This window comes from Neophocaena asiaeorientalis, unplaced genomic scaffold, assembly GCF_003031525.2.
Source record: "Neophocaena asiaeorientalis asiaeorientalis breed wild unplaced genomic scaffold, Neophocaena_asiaeorientalis_V1.1 scaffold18, whole genome shotgun sequence".
NCBI lineage: Eukaryota > Metazoa > Chordata > Mammalia > Artiodactyla > Phocoenidae > Neophocaena > Neophocaena asiaeorientalis.
The window spans coordinates 749400-762974 of record NW_020172444.1 but is presented as its reverse complement, the minus strand read 5'-3'; the positions used below and the strand labels follow the sequence as shown (position 1 = coordinate 762974).

Below are 13575 nucleotides of genomic sequence, written 5' to 3'. Positions count from 1 at the left end.
CAAAGACCCAACGGAGCCAAAAATAAATAAATAAAATAAATAAATTTATTTTAAAAAATTTTCTAGGAGCTTTAATAAAAAACAGTAAAAAGTGAAATTAATTTTTAAAAAAAAGATCTACTGAAAGTGCTATACTTCTGGCTACTCATTATCCTTACATGAAATTCACAAAAAACTATGAAGGGTGTTTTTAAACCTATTTTTAAGATTCAGAGAATGAACATTTATACACATGCAAATATACACACAACACATATATACAACCCCATTAAAGAGGCTCAACATCTCATTTTATACTAGACGAATCTCATGAGAGGAGACAGTTTTTGCTTATTTTCATCAGATTTTAAAATTAAACACCTAAAGAAGACTTAGAAAACAAATATACCAAGACATTTTCAGCATCACACCTAAAGTTTTATGCTAATCGGCACAAAAGTCACACCTGGGTCTGAATCTCCTGGCTCCTTTTCTTCCCTTACCTGAATAGCTGTCAGCCTATGTCTTACATTCACTAGGGAAATTCGTGCTAATAATAGCAGTATAGGCTTCAAGGTCAGGCTGTAGATTGATTCACCATCTAGAATGAGCAAACTCAGAACGAGTGCATCCAATCCTTTGACCTGAAAAAAAAAAAATTTAAGATGATATAATTTAGCAACATATTAATCGTTATATGTCTTACAAGAATACATATTTTCCAGGTAATCAGCTGTGAAACACAGGCACTGATCTATTACACAGCAGTTGGCACTGGAGGGAGTCCTAACATTACAACTCCAGCCTGCCCTGACAGACAGCTTGCTTGTACTTTAGAGAACAGGGCAATCAAGAAAATGCTACTATTTTTTTTTAATTTGCTTTTCCCAAGTTGCACCCTTTTGTTCAAAATAAATTTATTTTATTTATTTATTTTTGGCTGCACTGGGTCTTCACTGCTGCGCATGGGCTTTCTCTCGTTGTGGCAAGCAGGGGCTACTCTTCGTTGCGGTGCACGGGTGCCTTCTCTTGTTGCGGAGCACAGGCTCTAGGCGTGCGGGCTTCAGTAGTTGTGGCACACGGGCTCTAGAGTGCAGGCTCAGTTGTTGTGGCGCTTGGGCTTAGTTGCTCCGTGGCATGTGGGATCTTCCGGGACCAGGGCTCAAGCCCATGTCCCCTGCATTGGCAGGCAGATTCTTAACCACTGCACCACCAGGGAAGACCAAGAAAATGCTACTATTGAAGAAGCGTCACGACTTTACAGATTTACTTACAACAAAATAGCTTCTCAATAAAAACCACCCCTACGTGAAAGTATTCATATTAAACACCTACATTTCATATATGCTTCACCAGCTGGCTAATGTCATTACAAACCATTGCTGCTCCATAATTACTATAAAGCCAAAAAACAACAAGGTCTTACATATCAAATGCTGAGTAGGCATACAATCATGGACCAATGTGAACAGAGGCTGCCCAGAAGGGATGCCTCTGAAAAATCTACTTCTTACTGAACAGAGATTTTCTACAACAGACCAAGCACCTGTGTTTTTAAAATGTGGACTGAATCATTTTGACAGTCACCACAAAATCGATAGTAGGAATGCTCAATGTTAGGAACATGGGCTGTAAGTCACAGACACAGGATACGGTCCTTTTTCTGATTATTAATTTGTGGGCATAGGTAATTTTTTTCTTAACTGAAGCCTCTGTTTCATCAGTTATAAAATAAAATAACAGAACCTAAACCTCACAGGGTTCTTGTAAGGATTAAACAATCCAAGTGATCCGTGTCTGGCTCAATGCTTTGTTGAAACATTCAATAAAGGTAAGCAAGTAATAGCTGTGGGTTCATCCTCTGCCTAACTTTCATCATTACTGAAAAGTGTACTAGAGGAATAAAGACAACGTGAATGACCACCACCAAACCACAAATAAAGCTTACTGTTACCTACACTGAGGGTAGAAGGAATTTTTTTTTAAGTTCAATAATCAAGGAACTATTTAAGTACTGTAACTGCCTCAACTTCAGAAGAAAACAGATACAAAAAAGTTAAGTGCAGTCCAAAATCACACAGAAGTTATCAGCGTTTGAACAGACATTACAGCCCAAGTTTTCCAACTCCCAAACCAGTGTTCTTCCTACCACCTCATGCTGCCTTCCCCTCAGACCTCTCTACCTCTTCCTGCCCCTCAGCAAGCTCCAGGGCTATGCTAAGCATGAGGAAGTCCTCAAGGACAGGGCCAGGATCACTTCTAGACTTCTGACTAGGACAACTGCATGATGGTAGTGTGGGTCACTGAGACACAGACACCAGAAGAAGACCTGGTTTGGAGAAGAACCTCACCATGAGTTCAGTCTTGGACACAATGAGTCTGAGGTACCTTGTGAGACCTCCAAGTGGAGGTACGGAATACACAAGTGAATCTACTGCTTAAGAACTAGAGAGAAGGGCTTCCCTGGGGGTACAGTGATCAAGAATCCGCCTGCCAGTGCAGAGGACACGGGTTCGAGCCCTGGTCCAGGAAGATCCCACATGCCGTACAGCAACTAAGCCCGTGCGCCACAACTACTGAGCCTGCGCTCTAGACCCCGTGAGCCAGAACTACTGAGCCTGCATGCTGCAACTACTGAAGCCCGCGCACCTAGAGCCCATGCTCCGCAACAGGAGGAGCCACCGCAATGAGAAGCCCGCACACCACAACAAAGAGCAGCCCCTGCTCACTGCAACTAGAGAAAGCCCACGCACAGCAACAAAGACCCAATGCAGCCAAAAATAAAATAATAAATAAATTTTTTAAAAAAGAACTAGAAAGAAGACCCTGCCTAATGTGCCCAAGTTGGACCTGCAGCCTCATCAAATCATCTTGCCATTTAGATGGATTTAACAATCTTTATTTCCTAACATCCAAACCAAGCTGTGGAAGTACAAGACATGCCTTTAAGGAAAAGAATCCTTATTCTAATCACATTGAGATGAGAAAGATGTCTACCTGTTGTAGCACAAATTTAGATCATTTTCTTCTAAATGAAATCTTTAAAGATAACAAACAAGTAATTTAACCGGGCAACAAATAAAAAATTACACAAAGAGATACTCCATGATATACTACTTGGATCTCATTACCTCTGATACTCAAAGGTTTAGTTGGTTACGAAACCTCCTACTCTAAGTCCTCTGGAAATGTCATTAATAGGGTAAATAATAAATAAATAAAGGAGTGAATGCATGAATAAACAAATAAATAAACTTCTTTTCCTAGAGTTACCTTGCATCACCATCATTAAAAAATTAAATGCTTTCCCATCTTCCTGTGACATAACACTGATATTCCAACCGAATTCTAAATGTGCTTCCAGAGGTTTTGGGAAATGGCCGAGTTTTAAAGAGGAATGTGGGACTTCCCTGGTGGCACAGTCGTTAAGAATCCGCCTGCCAATTCAGGGGACACGGGTTCAGGCCCTGGTCCAGGAAGATCCTACATGCTGTGGAGCAACTAAGCCCGCGAGCCACAACTACTGAGCCTGCATTCTAGAGCCCATGAGCCGCAACTACTGAGCCCGCGTGCCACAATTACTGAAGCCCATGCGCCTAGAGCCCGTATTCCACAACAAACCACTGCAACAAGAAGCCCACACACCGCAACAAAGAGTAGCCCCCGCTCACTGCAACTAGAGAAAGCCCGTGTGCAGCAGTGGAGACCCAACGCAGCCAAAAATAAATTAAAAAAAAATTAATTAAAGACAAAAAACAAAACAAAAAAACTGGTATGTACATACAATGGAATATCATTCAGTCTTAAAAGAAAATTCTGACATGATACAACATGGATAAATCTTGAGGATGAACAATACATACTACTATATGTAAAGCAGATAATCAATACGGAGGAGTGTATAGCACTGGGAACGCTACTCAGCACTCTGTAATAACCTATAAAAGAATCCAAAAAATAAATAAAGAGGATTGTTTATATTCTCAATTAAAACAGACAAAATGAAGGTTACAATTCCCTTAGGAACAACGCCTCAGTCAAGAGAGCATATGACATACAAAAATACTTATTTATCAGAATAGTGAAAAAAAAGTCAACATCTGACATAAACTGAATATAAAACTAGATTACTAGGAGATCAACTTTTCTGTGTGAGAGGTGACCTACTCAGAAATGAACCTTCACTGCTATTCCCCTGAGGCTGGTTAGCACCAGAGGTCAAAAAACAGTGCTAAAAATGCCAAGGCCGTAATTTAGAGGCAGGGAAAATTAATTTGGCTTTGATGACTATACTCCATGACCGTAAAGTATATTCACAAATATTTGTCCTTCACAAGAACTATGAAACATAAATCAGCACAGGAAAATGACAGCTAGAAAATACTGATGTGCCACTCCCCAGTTTAAAAACTTCAACTCCCTTTACCTTCCAAATTCTCAGATTGCTGGTATAGAGTATAAATTGAATAATCCTCTCAAAAACAACATGACATGACCAAGAAGAGCTGAACATGCATATACCCTAGGGCACAGCAACTCCACTCACAGATATATGTCCTCAGCAGAGCTTCCCAACTCGGCGCTGGGAAGCATTTCCACGTGTGGCAAAATATCAATCCCCTCAGCCGTCAGCGGCTGCCCGACTACAGCCCGAGGGCCAGTAAAAACAGCCTCTTCCATTTAGCACACTGCACCAAACACTATCCCTTTTTTTTTAAGCATGCTGTGCTTGGAAATTCTTGCAAATGATTCCCAGAAGACGTGTTCCTAATAGCACTGTACATAATATATTGCAAAAAATGGAAACATCCCATGTGGCCATTGAGAGTAGAACAGATATATAAACTGTGGTATATTCATACAACTGGAATACTATGCAATAGTAAAAATGAATAATAGTATAATTTCAGAAATACACCACTGAGCAAAGCAAGTCACAGAACACACACAATTTGCTTCATTTATATAAAGTTCAAAAACTGGCAAAACTAAACAATATGTCCTCTGGGGATACATACATACATAGGTGCTAAAATCATGAAGAAAAGCAATGGAGGACTTCCCTGGTGGTGCAGTGGTTGGGAGTCCACCTGCCAATGCAGGGGACACGGGTTCAAGCCCTGGTCCGGGAAGATCCCACATGCTGCGGAGCAACTAAGCCCGTGCGCCGCAACTACTGAGCCTGCGCTCTAGAGCCCGTGAGCCACAACTACTGAAGCCCGCGTGCCTAGAGCCCGCGCTCTGCAACAAGAGAAGCCACCGCAATGAGAAGCCCGCGCACTGCTACGAAGAGTAGCCCCCGCTCTCCGCAACTAGAGAAAGCACACCTGGAGCAGTGAAGACCCAACGCACCCAAATAAATAAATAAAATTAAAAAAAAAAAAAAAAGGCAATGGAATGTTAACACAAAATTCACGAGAGTGGTTCATGAGAAAGGGGGCCAGGGATACCACCAGGAAGCACACACAGGGGACCTTGTAACCCTGTATTTCCCAACCTTTTCCAAGTCAGAGCAAATGCAGAAGATGCTATTATTTGTAGTGCACATCAGGTAACTAGAGAAGGCTACTACACCAAACGAGACCAGTTCAAAAGCTCTCCCCAGCCCCGGCCCCACACAGCTACTGCAATGGCAAAGGGGCTCAACACCTGGGGAACAGCAGTCGGGAAGCTCTGTTCTACAATGCTGGTGATGTTCTCTCTCTCAAGCCAGGTGGTAGGAACAAAGGAGTTTTGTTATTTAAACTGTACACATTCTGTATGCTTTTTGGAATGTATGAGGCACTTTTTTTTTAAGATTTTTTTTTTAATGTGGACCATTTTTAAAGTCATTATTGAATTTGTTACAATATTGCTTCTGTTTATTGATTTGGTATTTTGGCCACGAGGCATGTGGGATCTTAGCTCCCAGAGCAGGGATTGAACCCACACCCCCTGCATTAGAAGGCAAAGTCTTAACCACTGGACTGCCAGGGAAGTCCCATATGAGGCAGTTCTAATAAAAAAATTAAAATCAAGGTCTTATTTAAAGTTTCCTATGATTTGGTCTGAGCCCCATCAAGGCTGACCTTTTACTGCTGCTCCAACAGGCTCAAAGCATCCGTTTCCCACAAACTCCGCACTCTTCTCCCCTCTAAATTTCTGCTCATGTGACTGCACCTAGAACGTATTTCTTTCTCTTCTCTACCTGTCCATTTCCTCATCATCTTTCAGGTTCTAACTCAAGGTCCACTCTTGACGAAAAGGTCTTCTCAGACAAAATTCACTTTCCACACGTCTTCATTAATTTCAGTATTTCTTTTTTTTTTTTTTGATGTTGGGGGTAGGAGTTTATTAATTTATTTTATTTATTTTTGCTGTGTTGGGTCTTCGTTTCTGTGCGAGGGCTTTCTCTAGTTGTGGCAAGCGGGGGCCACTCTTCATCGTGGTGTGCAGCCTCTCACTATCGCGGCCTCTCTTGTGGCAGAGCACAGGCTCCAGACACGCAGACTCAGTAGTTGTGGCTCATGGGCCTAGTTGCTCTGCGGCATGTGGGATCCTCCCAGACCAGGGCTCAAACCCGTGTCCCCTGCATTAGCAGGCAGATTCTCAACCACTGCACCACCAGGGAAGCCCTAATTTCAGTATTTCTTATAGGTTGAACCTCTCATGTAACCCATTTCTGTACTGTTTGAATTGTTACCTAACTTTACAGGTGCTTCTACTTTAGTATAGCAGAAAGAGTACTGAATTTGGACCCAGAAAATGTGTGCTCCAATCCCCCAGCTATAAGGCCTCTGACAAGTTTCTTTCACCACTGTGAGCATCAGTCTTCTCATCTAGAGAACACGTCAAATTGATACAGCATACGTGAGTGAAGCACCACTCCAACCACACATTAGCGCTCGGTACGTATTTACGACTTTGTCTGGTGGGTTTCTAACCTGCACTATAGGGCAATAGAGGCCAGAAACTGTTTTATACACAGTAAGAGAGGGAATGAGACATTCCTTATAAGTAATTTCCTAGATAACTGAAGCATATCTCTTTAAGTGCCAAAATCTTGGGGATTTTATTTTAACCGTTTTGGATGAAAACTTTTGTAAAGTATAGATTAAATTCCCTTCTTAGACATAAGATATGGAAGAGCTTTTAACCTTTCAATTACGATTTAGGGCCAGCATTATGAATCTCAATTACTCTATTGCAATATAACATGATGACTCAGTAAACTGATGTGTACAGAGGCTTCAGATTATGACTGCTTTTGTATTTCTCTTTCCAACCACCATCAAATTATTAACACTAATCTCTAACAACTCCATTCCCCTTTCATTTGTTACTTCTAATTCTGAGAAACCAGGTAACAGTAAATAGGTCCCTTTTGCTGTGCAAGTTTCGGATGCTAAGCGCAGCCTTCCAGGCTGAGTGGTCGATAGTAATGCTCTAGTTCTGAGGTGGCTGGATAAATCAGTTACCATACTTCTTTTCAGAGCATGTCATATCCCCCAAGCCCTGCGTATATGTGCTCAAACAGTACTGAGGAATTCAAACTGCAAGCTCTACTGACGACCTACTGATGCAGGTCAATAATATTATCTCCATATATGGATAAGAAGAATCATTATCACCGTGGAGCACCTCTGTGCCAGACACTGTAAGTATATACAAATAAGTATATCTGTGACATAAAGGAAATCACCCCTGGGAACTGTTAGTAAGGACAGCAGCAAAAGTTTCCTGCAACAAAACTAAACAGATCTCCACATTCTCTGCTTTGCCAGAAAAGATCTTTATGTAACTGTGGTAACATATGCAGCTGGGTGACTGGTGCAGCTGCCTGCACTTTAATAAAAAGAGCAGCTAACAGAGCTCCATAAAATGGGGAGCATCTGAAGAGGAGTTTGAGTCTGATAATGGAACTGCTGGAATTGAAAATCTGATCAATGAACAAGCATTCTTAGTAGGTTCTGCACAAGCAATAAAGTCATGTTTCTCTCCTACCTATTATTAACTCCAGTTTATAAAGAGCCGTTCCTAAAGAATAAACAACACAATAATACCTATATACGACATTTCCAAGAAGCGTACCTCACTAAACTGCTGGAACAAAACAGACGGCAAAAAATCCTGAGGGTGTAAATCAACAAGAGGCCCCGTCCAGTTACTCTGAACAAAAAGTTGCAAACTGCTCACACCAAGTAGGAATATCAGCTGTTGTCTGCATATAAGAATAAAGAAATAAACATGAGCCACTATCACTATATAACCACAAACATACTACTTCATTTCAGTTTTATTAAGAAAAATGTAAGATATCAACATTTATTGAGATTATCTGAGAGTATTACAAAAAAAAATTTCTGAAACAATTTAGATCTGCAATGTCCAATATTATCACCATGAGCCACATACGGCTGCTTTAAATTTAAATTAATTACAATTAAATAAAATTTAAAATTCAGTTGCACTGTCCACATTTCAAGTGCTCAATGGCCAAACGTGGCTACTGGCTACCGTACTGTACGGCGCTGATACAGAACATCTCCATCATCACAGGAAGTTCTCCTGAACAGCACCGGTTTAGGACCCTATCAGGCACTTAGAATTTTGTCTTGTGTTCTATTTAACAGCTCTGACACTGGATGGAAAACTGATTTTATACAAAAGAAAGCTGACAACAAAAAGTTTTCAAATATTTTACTGATCTGGTACTACCAACTATTAGAACAACAACAAAAAAAAACCCTAGAAATTTCACCTGAACCCATTTCTTTTCAATCCTACTTTGGCTGAAGACAGGAGTGGGTAGGTAAACCTATACTGCAAAGGAGAGATTTAAAAAAAAACTTTAAGCTTTGTGGGTCACACGTGTTTCTTTTTTTCCAACCCTTTAAAAATGTAAACATCATTCTTAGGCACTTTGGACTTGCTCCACCAGCAGTAATTTGCCAACCCCTAGATTAAGACACAAACAGGTGGGGATTCAACTCTAACGAAGAGCAGCCAGAGAATCCTGTAGCTTCACACTGAAGGAAAAATAAAAGCAGTCACCCTCTTCTTCCCATATCCCCTACGCCCTACCTCAAAAGGAAGATTCTTTAAGGAAAAAAAAAAAAAAATCAAGCCTACAAGCCTGTGGTAGCTGGAGTGCTCTGGATGCAGCACAACTGACAGCAAACAATGAGCAGAAAACAGGTGACAGAAGAGGCTGTTTGTAATTAGAAGTTAGGAAAATTGAGGAAACAGGTGTGCAGCAAGATCTCAAAGCCTTAATATAACTGTCATAACTAAAAATCAAAATCCTTAAGGGGAATTGGGAATAGAGTTCAATTTCCAAATACCTCATAATGAGGTAACTGAAATGTCTCTTCTCAGCTCTGTGTGACAAGCCGAATTCTGGTCTACCAGTGTATGATGTATTTGTGTGTATGTGTGTTTTCATGTGCACCACACAAAGCTAATGGCTATGACACCACACACACATCTGACAGCAAAATAATAATCAGGAACGACATCAGAGGAATGTAAACTACTAGTAAACCAGAAAAATAAAAATGAATGACACTAATTTTTTAAATAAAATGCCTATAGTAGCACTCTTTTGTGAACTCCTTATAGATACAGATTATGTTTTATTCATCTTCACAACCTCAACACCTAGTCAGGAGTTGATTTGTTGAAGAACTAAATGAAGCCATTCCCTAGAAATAACGGTAAAACAAAACTGTGTTTTAAAGACAACTAAAGCTTGATGTGGTTGCCAGAGATGCTAGAGAAAAGGAAGGTGTATTAACAAACTAACAACAGTAAAATATAAGCCACTGAAAAACTTAGGTTACACTGCTGTGTAACTATCCATTATATTTAATCCTATAAAATTACATAAACGTCAATGGAAAAAGATAAACCAAGGGTTCCACAATAAAAACATTAAAGATAACCTAAAACATAATAAAAGTAGTTACAATTGTCACTCAGCAATCTACAAATAGCAAGATGGAGAGTGTACACTTTCAAGTTAAAAGAAAAGAAGGTCTGAAGTCTTGTCGGCTAAAACCTATGAGACTTAAGCATTTAGAAACTCAGTGGGTTAGCAGCTACCACCCAGTCATAAGTCAGTGTTATATATGAAACCTGTATATCCTACACGACTTTACCTTTTCATTCTCGATGGTCCTCTGGACAGAAACTCTTACATAGATTATTTGGTACATCATGAGTCCTGAGTAAACATAAAGCCAGGTTTTTCAACAACTGCAAAAATCAGTGCCTTACACTGTCAAGGCAATATTAAATGTATTCAGAATCTGTTTCCCTACGAAAATTTCAAATAAAATTCTACCTTCTGGTTTTGTCCAAATCTGTTGAGTAATCCAGGAATGTTACTATCTGCTTCTCTAGGTAGCTGTCAATCTTTTCTTCAGTCATCGTTGCTGAATTTAAAATACTTTGAGTCAATGAATTTAAGAATATGGCCTCATAGTTCCCTTCTAGCAGCAATTGTAGGAAAGATCCACTCTCTGTAATAGAAAAAAATTAGTCCAATAATCCAAAGAACAACTACTTTCATACGGTAAAAGGTAACACTATTATCATTTCAGCATGCCAAAAAAAAAAAAAAGTATATACTTAGAATGCTTCCTATACATTAACCACAAAGTACTGAGCAAATGCCCATCACTTCTCCTAGAATTAGAAGCTCATTCATACCGTGAGCAGCATGTCAGAAGTTAGACCCAGAAATAATATTCCTCATTAGCAAGTAACATCAAAAGGAATTCTGCTGGGAATTCAAAAGAATTCCTACTGACAACAGAAAAGTTTCCTTACAAAGTTTCCTTTCACTATCTGGCTCCTCCTACCCCCACTGTCCTCCCTGATGAAAAGGTGGTTCACTCATTGTTCCCCTAATATCCATATGCACATTCTGCCTCCACACTTTTACACTCGTGACTCCTCCTGGGGAACTTTTCCACTTGTCAGTCTTACTCTTTAAACAAAAATCAGGTCAAGTTTGACTTGTTCCATGAGACTTCCAGACCCAAACTTCAGAAACTACCTCTCTCCTGAAGCACCTATTGCATATACACACAAACACGGGTCCACGCACACATACACACACACAAATATATGGGACAGGACATATACTGTCCTACATTGTTATTTCTCTTTTGGGTCCAGCCTAACTCCCACAACCAGATGTGCCTATATCCCACTAGTACATGTGCCTTTTAACTCTTTCTCTCTCCGGTAAATGTGCTTTGCTTACAAGATTACATCTTTGCTGCCTCATTTCAGCTGTTGTGCTTACCAGCTGTGTGACCTTGAATAAATTACTTAATCTGTACGTAAATGCCTCCATCTGCAAAACGGGAATAAAAGTAGTGTCTACCTTACAGGTCTATTCTAAGCATTAAATGAGTGAAGAAATGTTAAGGGATTAGAAAAACAATTGACATTATTATTGAACCCGGACGGTGAGAAGTTTGAGGTAAAGACATGCACGGAGGCTTTGGACCGCGCCCACTATGTCAAGGATGCAGCAACCCAAAGCATTAAGAATCAGATAGATTTGGGTAGGAAAAAAATAAAACCAGAAGGGATGAGAACCCAGCCGCCGCCACCCCTTCTCCCCTCCCCACAGTCCTCACGCTGGCCTCAGTCCCTCCTTGACAGGTGCACCCCTCTCACCCGAACCGGCGACTCCCTCTTGCTTCCACTGCTGCAGCTCAGCCTCAGTGGGGAAGCCCCTCAGAAGGGCCAGCTCCGGGGTCCACATCACCCCAGATATCGGTGCAACCAAAACAGAGCCCTACGAGGGTCACACAGGAGTCAACAAAAGAAAGTGAAAGGAAGAGGGTCCAAAGACGTCGAAGAGTAGTGGCTACAGTTCCTGTAAGCACATCCACAGCCCTAGAACCCCATGTGCGGACAACGGCACAAGGAGGCGACCATAACGGTAGCGCGGAGAACCCTGGGAAGAACACACAAACTCTCAGGAACCCGCTTCCGCCTAGGAGGCCAACCCGAGTCCTTGGTACTGAGCATGCCCAGTAGGAATGCCCCACCCCGAGCAGGGGAATGGGTGGTGTTTGGAGGGCGTGGCCGACCTCAGCCCTGCCCCCAGGAGTGCTGCCGAAGGAGTGGAGGGCGTGGAGTCATCTTGTACCGCCCACCGAGGAGGCAGGTTGAAATGCAGTTCAAAGTCGCGATTTTGCCCAGCTGCGGTTTACTTGGAAGGTCTAAGGCTTTGATTCCTAAACCTGTTTGGGTCAGAACCCTCCAGACTACCTGATGAAAGCCATAGTCCTTCCCGCAAAAGCACGGGGACCCTTACCACCAACACTGGGGTACCATTTCAGGGAGTTAAAGACACTCTGAAGTGGAGTCTGTGAACCCCAGGTTAACAACCGCGTCAGCAGGGCTTCCCTGGCGCCACAGTGGTTAAGAATCCGCCTGCCAATGCAGGGGACACGGGTTTGAGCCCTGGTCCGGAAAGATCCTACATGCCGCGGAGCAATGAAGCCCGCGCGCCACAATTACTGAGCTCTAGAGCCCGCGAGCCACAACTACTGAGCCCACGTGCCAGACTACTGAAGCCTTTGCGCCTGGAGCCCGTGCTCTGCAACAAGAGAAGCAAACGCAGTGAGAAGCCTGCACACCACAACAAAGAGTAGCCCCCGCTCACCACAACTAGAGAAATCCTGCGTGCAGCAACGAAGACCCAATGCAGCCAAAAATATATAAATAAAAATTTAAATTTAAAAATACTGTAAAAAAGAAAAGAACCCTGTCAGCAGAGGTCTTTATTCTTGAATGTATTCAAGTGTAAGAAAAGTATCCGGTTTTGATGCTGCCACTACATAAATCATAATTAGGTGGGACATCTGGCCCAGCCACTGGTGCAGAGAAACTTTTGGAGGCTAGACTGTGAGAAACCTCCCAGCCCTGCGTGCCGGCTGCCGGCCCAGAGCTGGCGCCTTAGTCACACGTCTTTTAATCATCATAGCCGCACTCCTAGGCCAAAACGGAACTCTGAGAGCCGGACTTGGTGGAACAGGACTCTGCCCCAGTCAGCTTGAAGCCTGCACCGTGAGTGCGCCTGCTGTACACGATCCAGGAGAAAGCTGCATGGTGACACTGACCACATGGGATTCATGGAAGAATCAAGTGCAGTTCTGGAAGAGCCTTGCCCAGTACCGGCTCCAAGGCAAGAAGCGAAGTAATTCTTTTTTTTTTTTTTTTACAACTTACACATACTTTATATACTTGACTGAAAGCCTTATGGTACATAAAATGCTTTCTATAGTTGATCTCAGCTTTGTTCACACCGAAGTGAGTTGTGTCTGGGTTTTCTGTGCTCAAGACTGCTCAATTGCTGCCGCTGCCGCTGTTGGTTTGTTTTCTTGCAAGATCAAGGTGGGTACTTTCATATAAAATCTTGTTTTTAATTCCTTCTCTGGCAAGTCTTTCCTGGATTCTTAGCTTTGCATAATTATACCTACAATGGAACCAGCATCCTAAAGTCATCAAGATAAACCCTCCTACTCGAACGTCACATGATCTTCTAATTCTACCTTTGCCTTCCCGGGCCCCCCGGGCTCCAGCGCAGCC

At 41.9% G+C, this 13575-nt stretch overlaps 1 protein-coding gene across 2 annotated transcripts in view; it reads right to left on the bottom strand.

Annotated features, from left to right (window-relative positions):
* The window catches only part of TTC27 (tetratricopeptide repeat domain 27), a 180497-nt gene extending 168577 nt beyond the window's left edge, over nt 1–11920 (bottom strand). For both annotated transcript variants that reach the window (XM_024732349.1, XM_024732340.1), the window contains exons 1-4: nt 11653–11920; nt 10304–10481; nt 8050–8179; nt 483–623 (exon numbers count right to left, since the gene is read on the bottom strand). In XM_024732349.1, coding sequence (XP_024588117.1) covers nt 483–623; nt 8050–8179; nt 10304–10481; nt 11653–11740 — 537 coding nt within the window. In that variant the 5' untranslated portion in view covers nt 11741–11920. The remainder of the gene's footprint in view (nt 1–482; nt 624–8049; nt 8180–10303; nt 10482–11652) is intronic.
* Nucleotides 11921–13575: the final 1655 nt, after the last annotated feature.